The 19,113-nt window shown below is 52.0% G+C and overlaps 1 protein-coding gene across 4 annotated transcripts in view; it reads right to left on the bottom strand.

The window, feature by feature from the left end:
- The window catches only part of PLEKHG4 (pleckstrin homology and RhoGEF domain containing G4), an 85,034-nt gene extending 79,504 nt beyond the window's left edge, over positions 1 to 5,530 (bottom strand). For all 4 annotated transcript variants that reach the window (XM_063410599.1, XM_063410600.1, XM_063410601.1 and 1 more), the window contains exon 1: positions 5,140 to 5,530. In XM_063410599.1, the coding sequence (XP_063266669.1) occupies positions 5,140 to 5,142 (3 nt within the window). In that variant the 5' untranslated portion in view covers positions 5,143 to 5,530. The remainder of the gene's footprint in view (positions 1 to 5,139) is intronic.
- Positions 5,531 to 19,113: the final 13,583 nt, after the last annotated feature.

Below are 19,113 nucleotides of genomic sequence, written 5' to 3'. Positions count from 1 at the left end.
TCACCCCTTCCCTTTGCAAGGTGCATGAGTTGCTGGGCAGATTCCCATGGGGACTGGTGGATTCTCCACGTCTTGCAACCTCCATAATCAGGGGTGGATGCCACAGAAAAGTGATCCTCTTTTAGTTAAAGGGCTCCCAGACTCCATATGGGAGCTAGGCAACACTCTATGGTCCCAATATCCCATAACAGATGAGCCATAGTTCCTTTTGGCCTTTAACACACTGTATTACCATGTGCTCATGAAATACAAGTCCTGCTATGTCAGAGGGGGACAGAAACTACTCTGAAGCAGAGCTGCAGTTCCAGGAGGGGATGGCTGAGTGCATGAGAAAACAGAAAGTATAGAAGGACCTTCCTTGGAGGAGCACATCCCTGCACACCATTGATAAAAGAACGCATCTGACAGCAGTGATCAGATGCCTCTTAGGAGGAGGCTGTGAGGAAGGATGAGCCAGAAAGACAGAGCAGGCAGCCCAGAGATGTCCATGGTTATGCCAGCTCAGCCATGGGCTGCTCCAAGAAGCATCAGTCTGTGCTGAAGAAGGGAGAAGCATTCCTGGTCAGAGGGACCAAGATTTGTTCCAAGACTCTCTGAGCTCAATGGGGAACAGACACACGTGTGCTCAAGTTCTCCTCCTGCCCCTAAGCAGCAAACCTGGGACAGATTCAGATGAAAACATTTCCCCTATATTTGGATACAGCACTAAATGCATGCCTCCCAGAAAGCTAAGTAAATCAGTCATAAATTCAGGGCATTTCTTTCATTAAACTCCCGAGTTAGAAAGGGGTGAACACAGGCTTTTAAAGCTACTCCCTTCATAGATTTTTTTTTTCCAAACAGAAAACAGTCTCACGTGTCCCATTATTTCCATACATATCAAAGGAGGGTGGAGATTTAACTAGCAATTTCTAAAAGATCTTTGTGCACAGAAGGGATGTATGCCAAAACGTGGGTGGTTATAAGCCCAAACACAAAGGAGAATACATCCACAGGCATTTTTCCCCTTGATCCATTAACGGGTCTGCATACCAGCCTCCTGAGCATATGAGAGGGACCTTGTTCAAAAGGTAAATGTATTCAGCAAGATGACAACAGACTGCAAGTAACCCGCATCCTTTAACCATGTTGGAGGCTCAGCAATGCTGGGGTTTTGTTGGGAGGCAATGAGATTTGACAGGCAGCCTCAGGGAAGGTATCCTCCTGAAGGAACCTGCTCAGGAAGCCTCTGCCACACCTACACAGGCTGCAAAGCTCAAGGTGGACACCTAGCTAAGGTCATCAGAACTCCAGCAGCTTTCCTTCTCTGCAGCATGCAAACCACCATCCAGCCACAGTGGTGTGCCCCATTGCAGGTGACCATAAGGCCCCACAGGGACTCCCCTTTATCACATCCACCAGTCTCCAGGAGGAGAACATGCAAGTCTTCTCTTCAGCTGAACCATTTGATTCCATTCAAATCAATGGCTGCTTGCACCAGCTGGAGCAAGGGTTCATCCTGGGCTTCCCAGGATGATGGCAGGATGGCAAATCTGAGCTGACAGAAAGACTTTCAGATTCATTCTGTGCTGCTTTGATCTTGGAAGTTTCAGCTTGGTGTCCAGTGATGCAAAAAAATAGGATACATATGAAACCAGCACTTACCACAAGAAAGGCCCCATTTTTTGTTAATATTTTAATGAAAGGCTAAGCCAGCCAACAGAGATGAGGCACTTGGTGTGGCAGAGAGGTATAAGCATGCTCAAACCTTCAGAATCAGCAAGGGCATGTCCACTCACTTCTCTGAGCTGCAAACTATGAGTGGTGCAAAAAACACAAGAGTATCCCATGGCCAGAAGTGGGCAGCTTTACCCTGGCAAGGTCTTCTTGCTTTTTATTGCTCTTCTGTCAGCAACACGTCTGTTCCTGGTGCTACTACTCACTTTTTCAGACCTTGGGGATACTGAGCTCTGCAGGACTGGAACAGGGGTTCCATCATGCGTAAACAGCCGGGAATAGGAACAAAAAGTGCTCTGGTATGAGTGCCTACAGGTGGGTTCAGTTTATAGTTTCTGCAGGACACCTTGATTGTCTCAACAGAGATTTTTTTCAATGCTTCAGTGCTAAAGGAGCCTGTAGCCCCTGTGATGTAACTTCCACCCACACTCAGCACCAGTGCTCACGTTAAGGCTGTGCACAGCCTGTAGGAAGGTTCAAATTTTACACATGATTGGTTGCAGACAGGGTGGTGTTTGAGATGCAACTAGAAAATGAAGCTCTGTGAGCTGAGCACTGTGCCTGTGCTCTAGAATTTAGAGGTAGACATGCTGGTTATCTTGTCTGAAGTGACCAGCCACGAGATGCTGACAAGGCTCTCATGTTATGATCTCTTCTGCTAGCAAGGTATGCCTTCAGAGCCAACTGCCCATGGGGGTAGATGGCCAGCAGCACTGCCAGAGGGGGCTATGCTACAGGATGCTGGTTTTCAGAAAATAAGTGCTGACACTCAGCAGAGTCCTCCTTGGACACCTGCACTGTGTCGCTGTAAGCATCTGCCTGCTTCCATTCCCATGTGGCACTAGAATACATTTAGCAGTTTCTGCAAGGAGATACCTGGGTGCAGCTGGCCTGTCACTTGCATTTAGCCATTATTTTATTGTTACAATGAACGGCATGTTTGCCTACCTAGTGCTTTTGAAAAGAAGCTGGGCAAAATGCAAATTGTCAACCTTGTTACCCCAGAGGAGGTGCTTTCAGAATGCTTCCATGTGCTCAGGATTATGTCTCTGGACTTTGTCTGTGTTCCAACATCTTGCTCATGGTTTTGGCAGAGAAATAAAGAAAGAAGATCCCCAATGCTTAAAGCTCTTTGTGATTCCCAGACTCATTTCCTTCCCACCCTGGGAGAAGACATAACTGGAGGATAAAAGAAAGACCCTATTTTCTGCTGAAACCCACCCTCTCTCCTACCAGCATAGAAGTGCCACTAGAACTTCTCTGCAGGAAGGATCAGGAAAGGTGAATCCTGGAAATACCAGGGAATGAAGGTAGATCCCAAGTCACAAAAGCTATGATGGGTGAGCAAGGTAGACAGAGCTCAGCCAGGCTCCTGCCCTGCTCTCACCATGGGGTTTCTACAACTCCAGAAGTCACTTCTAGTGGAATTGGGCTACTTTGGCCCAAGCTATTTCACTCATTTGGTTCTTTGGGCATCTCCCAGCTGCCACAACCTTATGTACCCATAAACACACATCAGCTCTAACACTGAAACCCCACGAAGAGGAATCATCTGTCTCACAGAGCAGGGCAGCCAGCAGTGGTGCCTTGCCAGACCTCCATCAGGAGCCAAGTCTCCAAGAGTCCTGCAGGCTGCTGGAGGCCATGGAAGGTCTCCTACAGGCCAGCAGACTGATACACATTCACTGAGATCCAAATCTTTTGCCTGCACGGATTGTTTCATTTACGAGGACATAAAAAACTCAAGTTAATCAGAACAGCTTGGAGCTACAGTCGCAACTTGGTTGCTCACAGAAATGCACTTCCCAAAATGTAGATTGGTCTACCACAGCATTGAGAACAGATACCTGCCATGGACCAGAGTGTCCACAATGTGGCCAGCACGCATTGCTGGGTTTGGTGCAGTTTGGCCTCTGGTTCCTATTCCTTCCAGCTGCACTCAGCCCCTGGAGGCACACGATCCCTCCTCAGCAGTGATACACAGTCCTTGAATGCCCAGACACCTGGACTGATCATGGCACTGCTCCACACAAAGGTCCCTGCATCAGACAGCTTTTGCATCACACATTAAAACAACATCAAGGAAGGGGGTTGAAGCACTTGGGAACCAGAAGGACACCTTCAACCTGAAGGAGCAGAGTAGCAGCAGCCAGTCCCTGCCTCCAGCCTCCCAGGGCAGAATTTCACAAGCACTTCTCCAGCCCATGTGGCAAAATACAGCCCATGAGACTGCAAGGTATGGCCCCAACCCCACACAGCCCCAAGCAATGCTCTCCTTGGATTTCAGCTTCATAATATAGCCTGCATAGACCAAAAATTGCCAGGAACACACTAGGCATGGAGTGAGGGAAAGAGGTCTTCTGACTGGGATGGAGAAGTAGAATTGAGATGCCTCCACAGAAGGATAGCAGAGGAGAGCACACCATGGCTGTGATGGGGATGTGAGGGCAAAGAGCACCACACGATTCTCTGCAGAGGAGCTGGAGGGTGGTAAAGGGAAAAGACATGGTTCTATAAACTTAGCTCAACTTGCAGAAGTCAGAATTCAACTCGCCCCTCAATGAAAGCCAAGTTTCTGCAGGCTCAGAAGCTGAACTTTTAAAGAGCAAGTCACTGCCAGGTACAGCAGCAATGCAAGCTACTTGTCCTCCTCATGGATTTTTTTTTCCCTCTGCTGTGGGGAAGCAGCCCATAACATAGCAGGACACCTCCAGGAGATTTGGGGCTGCTGGGCACATGGATCTCAGCCTGAGCCTACAGCAAACCATCAGAAGCTAGACTGGTGCTTAGTGGGATGCCACCACAGGGCCAGCAATCCCTCCAGACACTGACAGCCCAGGCTGGGCACCTCTGTTTGCAGGGCAGTGCCAGTGTGGCTGGGCAGGGGACAGCCCTGCAGCCACTCCCAAGGAGTCTGGGTGCTCTGCTGCCCACTGGGCTCACCATCCTTTCCAAACAAAGGTACCCACATCCAGAACTTGACACTGAAAAGGAACATCCCTGCTCAGCTCTAGGGGTTCTCTGGATGCCCACCCTGGGCAGGAGAAAAGACTCTGCAAAAAATGCCCAGAGAAGGACTGGCAAAGGGTAAGGGCAGGAGGAGAGCCCAGCACCCAGGCAGCACAAAAGACAAGGCTCTGCCCAAACTGACCCAACCCAGGTTCTCACTCCTGCGCTTTAGCCCAACAGGCACCTCACAGGGGTCAGTGCCAACAAGACGTTTGTGTCCCTGCAGCCACCGCCCAGGACTGGCACCAAGAGTACAGTGTGCCACTCGAGTAACGGGAAGTGCCAAAAGAGTTATTTGCCACTCCCGGCATTAGCGCCGTGCGCTGGCTCCAGGCAGGCTGCCCCGATAGCAGCTCCGTCCCGCACAGCCCTGCTCGTGCCCAGGGCAAGAGCCCTAAGCAGAGATTTCCTTACCATGTTCCCGGCCTCCTTTATTCCCCCTCACTTCCAAAGACAGCGTTTTTTCTCTTTTTCCTCCATGTGTGCGACGGGCGCGTCTCCTCTCCCCTCCGACGTGAACCACCGAAGCACTTTGAGTTCTGGACTGTAATCCAAGCCCTCACCGCCCCCAGCACAGCTCCAACTAATCTAACTCATGACACTACCGGGGCTGAGCAGGGGACCTCGAAGGTTTCTCTGACAGCCAACTCCAGCGCTAGACGGCAGAGGGGCATAGCGAGAGCAGGGCTCCGCATCACCCAGCCCTGCGGAGCCCGCACGGGCACGGGCAGAGCCGGAGGCGCTCCCGGGCTGCTCCTCACGGCACCGGGGCTCTCCGCGTCCCTCCGAGCGCCTGGCCCGCCGCACAGACCTGCTTAACGCGGACGCGGCGTGGCGGGGAGCTGCCTTCGTCCGGGGAGATCTGAATAGCTGCTAGAGGAGAATAAGGCAGGCATCGCGAGCAGGTCTCCAGCTTCCCAAAGAGGTTTTCCTCCCTTGCCTCCTCTCGGCTTGTTTTTCTCAAAGTCCAGGCAAGTTTCTCCACCCCACGAGATCCTGAGGCACCGCCGTAGGTTAAGTAAAATGCCGAGAAATACAGGGAGAGTGCTCTGAAATACTGTTTTTCTAACTTCTAGAAGGAAAACAGAGCAGTGACCGCTTCAGGCAACAGCAACAAACTGCATTGGGATCAGGCAAGAGTTGTACAGACCTCACCCCCTCCCAAAGGTGGAAGTAATTTAACACGGCTAGTTTCTCCACCCCTCCATTAATTGTTTAAGATGGCCAAGGGCCAAAATACTGCCCGAGCAGTGGCGAAGGTCACCAAACAGGGAGGCAGCAGCCTCCAGAAGTGACAACGGGAAAGGGCAGAGCCACAGAGGCGGGGAGAGAGGAGAGAGGCAGGTGCCGTGGGGCATCCCAGGATCTGCTGACACACAAAGGCTTTGTGTAACGGGAAGCAGGGCGGGAAGTGACACACAGGCAAAACCTGGGCACGAGATGCAGAGCCTGGGACCAGAAACTGCCTCCCCAGCTTGAGCAGTGCACAGTCTCAGCAGCCTCGATTGGAACTGACCCTCCATCAGGGAGTTCACAGTGCTGGAACTTGGTTGTCCCCACTTATGGGAGATGTCACACAAACCAATCCATCCCCAAGAGACAGGGTGACTCAGGCAGGATGTGAGGACCTACAGCAGAAGGGAAGATGTCTCTTGCATGGACAAGTAGACCAGCACAGGGTACTTGCCTGCTGAAAATGGAGCAACTGCTACCAACACCTCTGCTGCCTTGGCTCAAGGGGCAGAGTCCCACAGCCCTCCCCAAACCCTGCTCCACAGGGCCAGCAGCAGAGGCCATGCCTGCTAGTCCAGCTCAAGATCACCTTCAGATACTCCTGTCCCAGGGAGGACTGACAACAGTTTGCCCTAAAACCCCTTGCATATCATGGCCCCATCACACATTTCCAGACCAAACCAGCAACCGGGAGTTTGAGCAGTCCCAAAGCCAACCATTCAATCCACCAGCTGCTTGGTGTGCTGCTGCATTTCCTTAAGCCAGAGATGTCCTGCTAAAAAGGGCTGTGACATTGACAGTGACCAGCGCTGAGCAGCTGCCTCACTGTTCAGCACTTGGCTCTCAAAAAGCCTGTGCTTTCAGAGGCTCCCCCATGGCCTCAAACAGCCTGTCACCTTCTCCCCACAGCAGCACTGCCTCTGTAGGCAGTGTCCATGTCAGGTGACAGCAGTTGCTAATGCCAGACTGGGTGAAGGAGAGCATCCCTGCCACCTCGAGCATTAACAACTCAGCACAGGCACAACCTAGTTGTTAGCATCTGCAACAACTAATTTGAGATCTTAGATTTTGTCTGTGCATGCAAGAGAGCCTTTCTTTCCCCCTCATAATCATATCAGAAGGATGAGGAGCCTGGCATACCTCCCCAGCAGAGCCTCTGACCACAGCTTTCAGGATCTGTACAAGGCTACATTTGCAAAGTAGCTTTGCCCTTCATCTATTCCACCAGCACGTCTCCTAGGCAATGAGCACGGCTACATTTGGCTAACCTTTGCAATATCTTCCTGCAGGTGCTTGCTGGGAGTCTCCCTAGGGACTGGCCCACTCCCAGAGAGAAGGGAGCACCAAGAGTGATGTCTGCAGCACGCACATGACTGGCTGTGACAAGACTTGTGCTACCAGAAGGACCAGGCTATTTCTGTTGAAGGCATATCCCCATCACAGAATAAAAGGAGGTAGAAGTGATCCAACATGCATCTCATGCCCAGATGGTTTATGGAAAACTGCAGAAACAGTTTTGTGTACTGTTTCTACAACTGCAGCCTTACATGTACATTTCCTTTCAAGAGGCCATGGCTGCCCAGGGCTAACCCAAATGTCAGAATCATAGAGAAGTCCTGGGCTGGGAGGGACCTACAAGGATCAGATCCAATTCATTGTTCTGCACAGGACAACCACAAAAATTATACCAGGAGTGATTGCACCAGCTTTGCATACAACTAATTTTATCCAGCAAACAGGTCACTGCAATTACCTTGGGGTCTGCAGACGGACCAGTCTCCAAATGGAGATCTGGATTCTCAAAAACGTCTGGCAATCAGCAGCCTGGGTAACGAGCCTGGGCACTTTGGAGCTGTTCCAGTTGCAGGCCAATGCTCCTGTTCTTTCAGGGGGGCTGCACAAGCCAGGAGCTACCTCAGCTTTGAAACAGAGACATGTGCTCCCCAGGCAGCACAAGGGACAATGCAGAGCCGGGTAGGGCTGTGACATCCCCAGAGCCCATGGGGATGAAGGGGATGGAGCAGAGAACCTGCTCCCATGCTGTTACTGAACTGGTCAGGTCTCTACACTCAGACCTTTGGCAGCAGTTCCAGGGTGAGCAGCTTTTGGCTTTCCGGTCTCCTTCAGGTGGCTTGTACAGGCCTGGGAGCACAAGGTTGTTCATCTCCTTTAGTTCTGAATTACCTGCTAAGATACTGTCAAGCCACCTAATTCCAGCTTTCTAATGGCCAGAAAGAGAAAAGTGACACTTTTCTCACAGAAAGAGAAAAGTGGTATAGGAGCTTGCAGCATCCCCTTAAACAGATGAGGGAGGCACCATACAGGTACTCAGAGCCTTGTTGCCATCCCATTTCCCATGACAAAAAGACAGCTCTCCACAAGCTCTCAAGCCAACACCACTCAGAGGGATGCAGGGAAGTTGGCAGCACCATTTATAGAGGCTGCCAAACACAAGAGCAGCTTGGAGCCCAATCTCACACCTCCTTCCTTTCCTAGACTGTACTTAAAGCTCAGGAGCACCTTCCCCCATTGAAGAAGAGCCTGAGTTCAGCTCATCCCCATGCCAGTCGGAGGCAGTGATGTGATTTCCTCTGCCATGGCACGGTGCTAAGGGGAACATCGCTCTGCTGTTTACTCATGGCTGGATCCTAATATAGTTTCCTTTTTTTTTTTAATTGCAAAGTGGCTTTTCCCTCTTCTGCATTGTAGATCCATTTCCCACACAAGCACATGGGAGACAGCTGCAGCCAGCACTTCAGTGGGTGTTTAAAAGCCCCTCTTGACTGAGGCTGACAACAATGCCATGCTTGTTCCCAGCACAGTCTCACTCTGTCTCCCTGCAGGAGCAGCTCCTCGCTCTCGCGCAAGGCCTGCGCGTTCCTCAGGGTTGGTTTAATTGCTGAAGTCACTGCAAAAGGCTGCTGTCATCCTTGCTGGCAGAGATCTGGGTGTCCCAGCTTCCTATTCAGCAGACCTAGGTCCTTTGCGTGGACTGAGAGGCAATTTTATGCCAAGGGGGCTGCTTTGGTACCCACCTTCAGCAGCAGCTGACTGTTGCTAAGCACAGCCTGTCCTAGAGGTGAATTACAGCAAAAGGCAGCAAACACTGACATTAGGAAGGATGGGAGCCAACCTTTGAAGGCTGTGGGGCCTCCCTGGAATTGAAAGAAAAGGAGGTAGAAGAGGGATCAGTAGAACTGTTCTGAAAATTTCAGGTTTAATTTAAGTTAATTAAAAACAGTTCTAATTTAAGACCTTCATCTCTTTCCTCTCTTTTCCTTTCTCCTTTCCTGGATCTGGTTCCTGGAGTTGCAGTATTTCTCAAGAGCCTAAAGCAGTACCGCAACCTAGAGCTGAGACAGAGGTAGGAGGCAGGGAAAGGACCTTTGCCTTTGGGTCAACACTTAGCAGAGTTCTGCTTATGTTCAGTTGTGCAAATCAGGAAATGCTCAATTCTTTTATGAATAGAATTCAGCTATGCTGGAAGCAACACAAGACAGATGTTTTAGATGCCAGATAAGGACATCTCCTGACCTAGGGGAAGTTGTGCAATATGAATGTTAGCAGGATGATTACGTTATTGTGGCCAAGAGCTCTTAGGAAAATACCCCCCTGAGCTCTATGTTAGCTTAGAGTGACCACTGGTGCAGTCCTCAGCACAGCACAGGGAACCTCCTGTGGCCACAGAAACTTCTGAGAGAATGGAGATCCTGGGAATGGGCTGTGGTAAAGCACTACTCCAGGATATATGGCTCCTGCTAACTCGTTCATAAGTGGATGTCTCTGAATCTACTTCCAAGCATCTTATCACCAGACTGGGTTCTCCACCAGCTCCCATGTCCACAGACATGGCAATGCAGATATCCCATGGATTAAGCTGTACCCTGAAAGGAAAGGTATGTTACCATCCCACCAAGTTATGCACGATGAACCCTCACAGAATATCCTAACTTGGAAGGGATCCATAAGGATCATTGTAGTCCAGCTCCAACCCTATACCCTTCAATTTAGCAGCCTAGAAAAACAGGGGAAATCACCAAGAAGTAGCATTAAACCTCACCCAGAACAAGCCTTAAAACCAGTGATAGATTTTGCTCAAAACAAGGGTTATGAAAGAAAGGCAACAAGTGATGCAGCAAGTACAGCTGCAAGCAGCCCTTTGTACCGACTACACTTCAGGAAAGAACTAGCTCTCTCCCTCCATTAGGGAGACAAAAACAGGTTGTATGCAGTTTAATAACATTTTAAACCTTTATTTCAGATCACAAGTAAAGCAGGTCTTGGCTTCACAAAAGCACATCTTGGTTTAACTAATTAATTTGATAATCCGCTATTTGCAATCCTCAGGAGACGTTCAGCTTCTAAAGCGAGTAATTACCATTAAGTGGCAACCTCTTTGTGAGGCCCAGTCTGATTAGGGAAAAAAATTTCTTAAGCCAGAAATATAATCACAGTGTGATTTCCCAGAAGGACTGAAGGAGAGACTACATAACAACAGCTGGTCACGCTCACCATCTAAAGGAACAGAACCAACTCAATTACTAGGTCTCCAGCTACAATTTAAGATGATGTTCAGTGCCACCTGCAACCATGGCCTGCAGTTAGCCATCAGGAAGTCTTACAGGAGATATTTTGTAGGGACAGAAATCAGGAAGGTCCCACTTGGGAGACCCAAATACCCATGTGTGTCACAAGGGAAAAAAGGGAGAGGAATAAATTTCCTTTTTTTTCAAATTCATTTGTCAGTCTGGCTGCAGCACATATTGAGAGAGGTGATTCTCCCCCTCTGCCCTCATGAGACCTGCCTTGGATTACTGCATCTAGGTCTGGGGTCCTCAACAGAGGAATGCCATGGACCTGTTAAAGCAGGTCCAGAGGAGGCCACAAAGATGAAGACAGGCTGAGAGAGCTAGAACTGTTCAGCCTGCAGCATAGAAGACTCTGGGGAGATCTTAGAGCCCCTTCCAGTACCTAAAGGAAGCTTACAAAAAAAAAAAAAAAAAAAAAAAAAAAAAAAAAAAAAAAAAAAAAAGAGAGAGAAAGAGAGAGAAGTTTTTATGCAGGCAGAGAGTGATAGGACAAGGGGAGTGGTTTTAAGCTAAAAGAGGAGAGATTTAGATTAAGTGTTAGGAAGAAATTCTTTACTCAAAGAATGGTGAGGCACCAGCTCAGATTGCCCAAAAAAGCTGTGGATGCCTCATCCCTGGAAGTGTTCAAGGCCAGGTTGGAGAGGGCTTTGAGTAACCTGGTCTAGTGGGTGGCATTCCTGCCTGTGGCAGGGGGGTTGGAGGGTTGGAACTTTGAGGTCTCTTATGAGAGAAATCAAACCATTCTACGATTCTGAGTCCAAGCTCCTAGTGTGCAGTCCCACAGTGAAGCAATGCAAGCAGGGGAATATCAGCCTTACAGCCTCTGCTCAGATATGAAGGCACACCTTGATGACACACAGTGTCTTCCCAGACAAGCCAGCTGGACTCAATACATGCAGAGTACTTGCTGGTTAGGCTAGCTCCGGGCATCCCCAAGTGCCCAGGAGTTTGGCTCAGCTGGAATCAGTCACTGCCAGAGTCCACAGGACAAAGTCCTGCTTCTGCACTCATCCAAGACACCTATCTCAGTCTGAGCAGCTTTGGGCTCCTTTAACTTTGGGCCAGGGAGGGGACACACAGAGGTGCCCCCAGGCCTTATGAAGTGGCCATGCCACACACCACTCTTGGGTTAATGCCTCTACAACAGTCCCCAGAGACTTCTCCTTGAAGTCATGAAGGCAGCCAGCACAGGTAGGAGCAGGGCTTGGATGGAAACCTGGCCTCCTGCCCAGCAGACACCATCCCAGTGCACTCACACCCTGAGGGTGTTTCCCCACTGCAGTGGACTCTCCTCTTGGGTGCTGGGTCTCAGCGTTCTGGTGTTTTGAGTACTAGGCAGGTGCACTGGTTGGCAGGATGTGAGAAAATAATCCAACCCCCCACAAGAGCCTGTAGGACACAGAGCCAGGCAGGGACACACCTCTGTGAATGTGGAGTCAAGAGAGCTTAAATGGTTTAAGAGGAGCTACTTTTCTGTCTCCAAGAGTTTAGGCATTGCCTGCCTTCCCTGAGAACAAAGTGCTCTTGGCTTAGAAATACAGCTGTGGTTTCAGGACTGCTGCTTCAAAACTCACCACAGTCTCTGAACAGAAGAACAGGTCAGCTTTTACTGAAGAGCAGCCTAAAAGTGACCCATTGCTCTCCAGATCCCACATATTTAATGGCACAGAATAGTCATCTGTTTACCTTCCCTCCTGGCAGTGATGTTGCATGCCATTTAGCCCCACAGCACATGTTTACTGTACTCTCCGAGACAGCACGCTCACCTCTGAGCCAGACATGCCAGCGGGCACCCACACCCTTCCTGCCCCGGCCCCTCTCCCACAGACAAGGGAGTCATGGAACACAGGGTCACACACGACTGCCAATTCCATCCTCAGTTACAGCTGCCAGGGCCTGCTCCTCTTTCCAGGTCTGCATGGCAGAGCAAGCATTGTGGTGACAGACAGACATCCCCCACCATGGCTCCACACCACAAGGAGCCCCCCACTTGTGTCCCTGCTCCGTACCCAGCTCATGAGACACCTGCCCAGCCTACACCAAGATAAGTGGGTACAACCCTTGGAGGATGCCACTGAGCACCATTACCAGACAAGGGCTGGGACACACTTCTGATCTGGAGACCCATCCCTTCTCTTCCCAAAACCAACCCAAATTCAGTTATGCCCTGCTAGGAGGCAGGGCTGGCAGCTCTAACTAGGAGAGCAAGGACCCCCTCTCCAACCACCAGCTGCAGTCTCTGCTCCACAGTTTGCAGAGCCAGGGCCACCTCCAAGATCCTACCTGGGGTGACAGTCAGGGACTCTGATCCAGGAACTTTGACTCCCTGAACTGCTATTCCCCTAGGTGCACACTCTACCAAGCTCCCATCCAGCCCCTTCAACCCTCCCAAACCCCACACTTACAGCCAGCATTTGCAGAGCCTCTACCCAGCAGATCCCAACAGCTCTTGTGAACCATTCTCCCATGGCAGAATGTCTCCAGAGAGAAGGAAAGCTCTCACCCGCCTGCAGTCTGCTTCTCCAGAGCAGGCTAGCAGCTGAGTTAGCTCAGCACTCCCTGAGGCAGAGCAATAGCCCCAAGATGCATCTCCAGATCCAGTCAGTGCCTTACAGAGCTGCATGGGCGTTCCCTGGGAGCAGCTGTCATGGTGTCTGTCACAGCTGGGCTGTGTTGCCCACTGAACTCAAGCAGTCCCACTGTGAGTCCTCCAGGTGCTTCTCAAAGTACCCTTAGTCTGACTGGTATTTCCAACAGGAAATGACAACCAGCTCAGGTCTGACAGTTTTGCCAGATACAGAAGAGACCTGCTTTGTCCCCCTCTAGCCTTGTCCAGCTGGTGGCAAAGGGGAAAGACCTCAGTCCTCCAGCAGCTCTGCAAGGCTTCAGGCTGATGTTCAAGTCACTCTGCAGTGGGCAAAGAGCAGTTTTGGGTCAGGGTCTTCTCCCCAGGGGAGTCTAGAGCCAATTCTGCTGACTGCAGATCCAGAGCACTGAGAAGGCTCCTTATATGCCATGGGAAGGGCTGGTTTGACAGGGATAGGAGCAGTCTGCCATGGAACATCCACAGCTGGCAATTAGAGGAGTGCACCTCAGGGAATGCCTACAGCAAGGATGCCAGGCAGGAACACAGAGCAGGTGCGACACAGGGCCCAGTGAGGAGGTGGTGTGATGTGGATCATAGCTGCTGTACCAGGGACCCTTTGTTCCCTGTGTGGGCTGGAGGCAGAGGAAGCACCAGGAAGCCGCACGAGTGACACACTGTGCACCTGGTTCCAGCTGGGGTGGGCACATCCCCTCCCTGGCACCAGGGCTGGGGAGCACCAGCAGGAAACGATGTGATGCGATGCCACCAGCAGCAATAACAATGTGTCTCCTGAAGGAGATGAGCAGTTTCCCGTCCAGACAGGCAGAGCGGAGGGCTCCTGCCTCCTGTCAGCGATCTGTCCTCTCTCCCTCTCACTTGCCCTTATTCCCTAATGTTGCTGCTTCTTCCTCCGTGCAGAGTGATCTCTGCTCCCAGACTGAGACAGGGCAAGGCCAGCTACAGAGCAGCCATGGGAAGGTTTGAGGAGGCTTAGACCCCCCTGGGGTTCAACCAGGACTGTTAGACTGGGGCATGAGCCTTTGGAGGAGCTTGGTGGGAGGAGGGACAAGTAGGTCAAGAGCTTCCTCCCCAACACAGAAACACAGATCCAGGTGTGTGTGTTTATTTGTTTTCTTTTTTTTCTTTATAAAATCATACAATGTTAAGAAGTTGGAATGGATCTTAAAGATGATTCTGTGCCAACCCCTCTTGCCATAAGCAGGGACACCTCTGACTAGACTAGACTGCTCAAGGCTTTATCCAACCTGGCTTTAAACACTTCCAGGTTTGGGACAACTGCAACCTCCCTAGGTAACATGTTCCAGTGTCTCACCACTCTCACAGTAAAAAACCCTTTGGTTTTGGGTCATATTTTGCAGGCCCTGCCTGCGTTTGCTGCCAGATGAGATGAAGGTATCTGAGTGTGAGCTCGTGACTGAACCTGGACATCACACCCACCATCAGGAGAGCGGGAGGGCAGCAGCTTGGGCTGCCACACCAAAGGAGGCCTGAAACTACCCCATGTAAATTGTCTTTTCCCTTAAGACTACCCCGCCACGGAATCCTCGGGGCCTTTGAGCCGCGCTCCGCAGCACCCGCCCCGCCGGGGGCTCCCTGAGGGGGCGCGGCCGCCATCTTGGCGGGCGGGCCGGGGCGCGGCCTTGGCGCGGAGCGACACCTGCGGGCGGCGCGGGGCAGCGCGGCCGCTCCGCCGCTCCTACCGCCCGTCCTGCCACCGCCCCTACTGCCACCGCCCGTCCTGCCACCGCCCGTCCTGCCACCGCCCCTACTGCCACCGCCCCTACTGCCACCGCCCGTCCTGCCACCGCCCCTCCTGCCACCGCCCCTGCCGCCACCGCCCCTCCCGCCCCTGCCGCCACCGCCCCTACTTCCACCGCCCCTCCCGCCGCCGCCCCTCCTGCCAGCCCTGCCGCCGCTCCCGCCGCTCCCGGGTACCGAGTCCCGTGCCGGCTGAGCTCGGTACTCAGCCAGCGCCGGCCCCTCTTCCTACCCTGGGCGCGTCACCCCCGCCGGAGGGGCGATGCTCCCCTACACCCCCGTCCCCCGATCCCCACCAGTTTGGGGGCGCTTCGGTTGCTTTTGGGAAGGCGACACCCCACGTGGAGTGTATTTATAGACAAATCCAAGCGCAGCGAGGTAGCTGCCTGACTTTTTCCCCTCTTCATTGCACTCCTCAGTCTGTGATTTCCTGTTTGCTTCTAAAGCTATTTTTACTAAGGGGGAAAAAATGGTCTATATGTTCACTAACAGAATAAAGCAAAGATTGGAGTGAACCTAGCAGGGATCATGGATTAACACCCCGGCAGCAACCTGTCCCATCTGTTTGCTCCACAGCCCTTCCATCCCAGCACATGTGGCTGGTGCTCCTTCACTGGCCAGCTCCCAGCAGCCTGCCCCATACCACAACGTGGGAAAACTTATTAGCCTTCATAGTTATTTCTTTTTTATTTCTTTCTCTGTCTTTCTGGGGTACCTTGCTGAAGCTTTTGTCAGCTTTCTCTGTAAGTAGAAGAGAGTAAGGGTATCTACTGAAAATAGTTATATCTATATGCACATATGTGGTAGAGAAGAGAATATCCTGGCCCTTGGGAGACTGGGATCTCTGAGAGAGCAGGCAGGACCCAAATGTCCAGGAGAAATCTGGAGGGGGTGACTCCTGTACAAGTGATCCTCACATGGTCCCAGCACCAGCCATGCCTACAGGAGGGCTCTCAGGGCAGCTCTGAGCCCACAGCTCATCCCGCTGCCTGTGAAAGCCTCAGAGATGCAAAAACACCAGGGAGCCACACTCAGCGAGGCCCCAGGTGGGTGCACAGCCAGAAGCCAACTTCCCCTCAGCCAGCCAAGGAGCCAAAGCAATGCTTTAAATGGCTCTCCAACTTCAACAGCGTGGGCTTAGCTGGGCTCCAGGAGGCAAAGGTTGTGTGTAGGTAGAGACTGTCCTGCATTGCTGTGACAGAGGAAAGCACAGACACAGCACAGCTGCTGCAGAGTTGGGTCACTACCAGTACCCTGTGGCCTTTCCAAGCCCCTCTTCCTGGGCTGCCCACAAGCTCAGGCTGACCTGATGCAGACCAGACCAGCTGGGCTGGTGGTCATCTCCCCTAAGTGCCTCAGCATCCTCCCTCCCTCTCCAGCTAACCCACCAACACGTTTCATTTACCTTCAGGACAGCCTGGATGTGTGGCCACAGATGCCAAGAGAAGATGAGGTGACAGAGCCCAGGTGGCTTCTTCAGGGATCCTTGCCTTCCAAGAGGCTGTGAGGAAGATCAGCTGGCTGGCTGCAGGGAAGATCACGACTCTTGCATCGGGGGTACTCATAAAATCAAAGCCCCCACCATGCTGGCTTCCACTCTGGCTGTTCTGCAGAAATTCCCATGATTAGCAACCTCATCATGCAGTCCTCAGGGATTCCTACAGTTTTGTTTGCTGCTCCAGGGAAAAGCAAGGAAGTCTGAGCCACGAGGGAAGGTGTGGATCACCCCACCCAGCTCCTGCTGACCTAAAGATCCCTCTGGTCTTGTCTGTCCTCAGCCGATCCACGCTGCAGCCTGTTCCCTTGCACAGCCAGGCTGTGGGGAATGCCTTCTGGGGAAAGGCGCCCTGCACCCGACGGGTGGCACAGCCGCTGGGGACGGTCCCCAGCCCTGCGGGCAGCCCGGGGGCGCTCACTGCCGGCGGCCGGCGGGGACAGCCGGGGGAGCCGCGGGGCTGGCTCCACACGAGCCGGAGGGGTGCAGCGCGGAGCACTAAAGCTCTCCCATCCTGGCCGCTCTGCCCTGGAACGCAGCATGGGAACCGCTGCCCAGCGAGGATCTGTTCCTCATTATCCCCCGCGGCTGCCGACTGATCCCGGCTCCGTCACCGCTCCTGGCACGGCCCCGGCCCGCATCCCGCGACTCCTGCGCGGCTTCACCGGCCGGCGCAGCGGGGCACACCAGGGCCGGGGCGGGCAGCCCCCTCCGGAGGTAATGCCAGAGGGAAAACGAATTGTTCCCTTCCCCAACAGGCAGAGGAGGGAGGCTTCCAGTGAAAGCAGGGAGCAGGGATGGCTGCTTCAGGTGCCAGGAGCAGGAAGGCAAATGCAGGATTCAGGGGAGGTGTTCAGTCTGATCGTAGGTAAAATGGATGCCTGGACAGATGGACATGAGGGGGCAGGAGCAAGGAACAGACTGATGTATCTCCAAAATATTTGTACCAGATACAGTCAGACTGAACACCTCTCCCGAATTCTGCATTTGCCTTGCTGCTGTTCTCCATGAAAACATAAGCATGGCCAAAGCCTCTGCCATGCTTTGTGTGAGTGAGAGGTGAGGACCTGGCTCCTATTCACTCACTTCCCACTGCTTCTGCCTTTATAGAGCAGTGTGAAAACCTCCCAAGGGGGTATCAGCAATGCTCCAGAAACAGAGCAGGATCAGCAACTACACTCATGAGTCAACAGCACCCTTGCTGCAGTGGAGAATATGAAGCTGGCAGGTTCAAGAACATTATTATTTCCTGGGCTTGGTACCTGTGAGACACAACTGGGTGCTAGTTCCAATCTAGGGGTTCACAAAAGAAAATAATATATACATATGTATGTATATACACAAATATATGTCATCTTTAAGAAGATAAGGCAGAGGGGAGCTACCAACAAGGTGGCACACAGAAACCACAGCCCAACTCTTCCCAAGGAAGCATTTGAAAGAACAAGAGGTAACAGGGACAACATGCCCCAGGGGAAATATTTACTGAGCATAAGGAGAGATTAATTCTGTGTAAGACTGGTGTAGCTGTGGTGTGTTTCTGGGGCAGGGACAGTTGACACTTCCATCCTCAGCAACATTCCAAATCCAGTGGGACAGGATTCTGAGCTACCTGGTCTAGCTTTGCCACCAGCCCTGCATGGAGCTCGAGTTGGACCATGGGCTTCCCAAGCCCCTTCGAGTCTCAAATTTACCTGATGCTCCAATGCATTGTGCAAAAGTGAGGTGGTGATTTTAAGATTCACTTGTAAGATGGCCAACACCAATCTGCTGCCCACAGCTCTTCCACACAGCTGATGCCAGAGCTGCTTTACATCCCCTGCTGACTTCACAAGTTTTGGTACCACAGAGGAACTGGAGGAGCTGAGTATTGGAGAAGGCAAATGCCTGTGGAAAAAATGTGCAAGATTAATGGCAGGCTCTAAACAGAAGCCTGGGTGCAAAATGACAGGTCTGTGATAGTCTGCTCTGGCATGGGGTTGCTTACAGTTATGATTGGAGGGTTATATGTTCTGGGTTAGAGTCTGGCAAGCAGCTCCTGTGGTTGTGCCTTACTCTGTCCTGGAGAAGGAGAAGTTTGGGCACATGCCTTCGTGGTTTGGCCCACTCCTTGTGTTTTTCCACTGAAGCACTTTAGTATTTTTAGGCTGAATGAGACGACTCTCTGCTATGCTGGAAGGATCAGAGCAGTCCTGTGCAGGCATGACACTCTAAGGTGAAATACAGAGAGTGAAGTACAAGAATAAAAACTGGCAAGGAGCCACCATCCCTGCTCACAACAAGGCTGGGGTTGAGGGTGGGAAGTAGGGACTCCGAGCTGCTGGCTGGGGGCATGGAAAGCCTGTATTAGCTGCTAGGGTTAGATATCTGGATGAGAGACCAGCAATGAGCCTCAGCATTTCCTGAAGCTGAGATGTCTGCTTTCCCTCTTCTGAGGAATTGAAGACCACAGACCCACCTCTTCCAGGAAACAACCTGGCCCACACAGCCTGGTGCACTGCCAAGGCAATTGTGGCTGCAGGCAGTGCTGGCACTGAGGTCCAGGAAGCAGAGCACAGCTCAGGCAGCAGCACTGTTGGTGGGATGCAAGGCAGATGGGGAATGTCACAAGGAGCAAGAGCTTACACGGGGGCCAATGCAAAGCTAATAAGGCTAGCAGCTACATTTGACCCTGCCAAAAAGGACCAGGGGTTGATGGTGGATGC

The sequence above is a fragment of the Prinia subflava genome, chromosome 13 (assembly GCF_021018805.1).
Source record: "Prinia subflava isolate CZ2003 ecotype Zambia chromosome 13, Cam_Psub_1.2, whole genome shotgun sequence".
Classification (NCBI taxonomy): Eukaryota; Metazoa; Chordata; class Aves; order Passeriformes; family Cisticolidae; genus Prinia; species Prinia subflava.
This window is presented reverse-complemented; position numbering and strand designations above follow the sequence as displayed.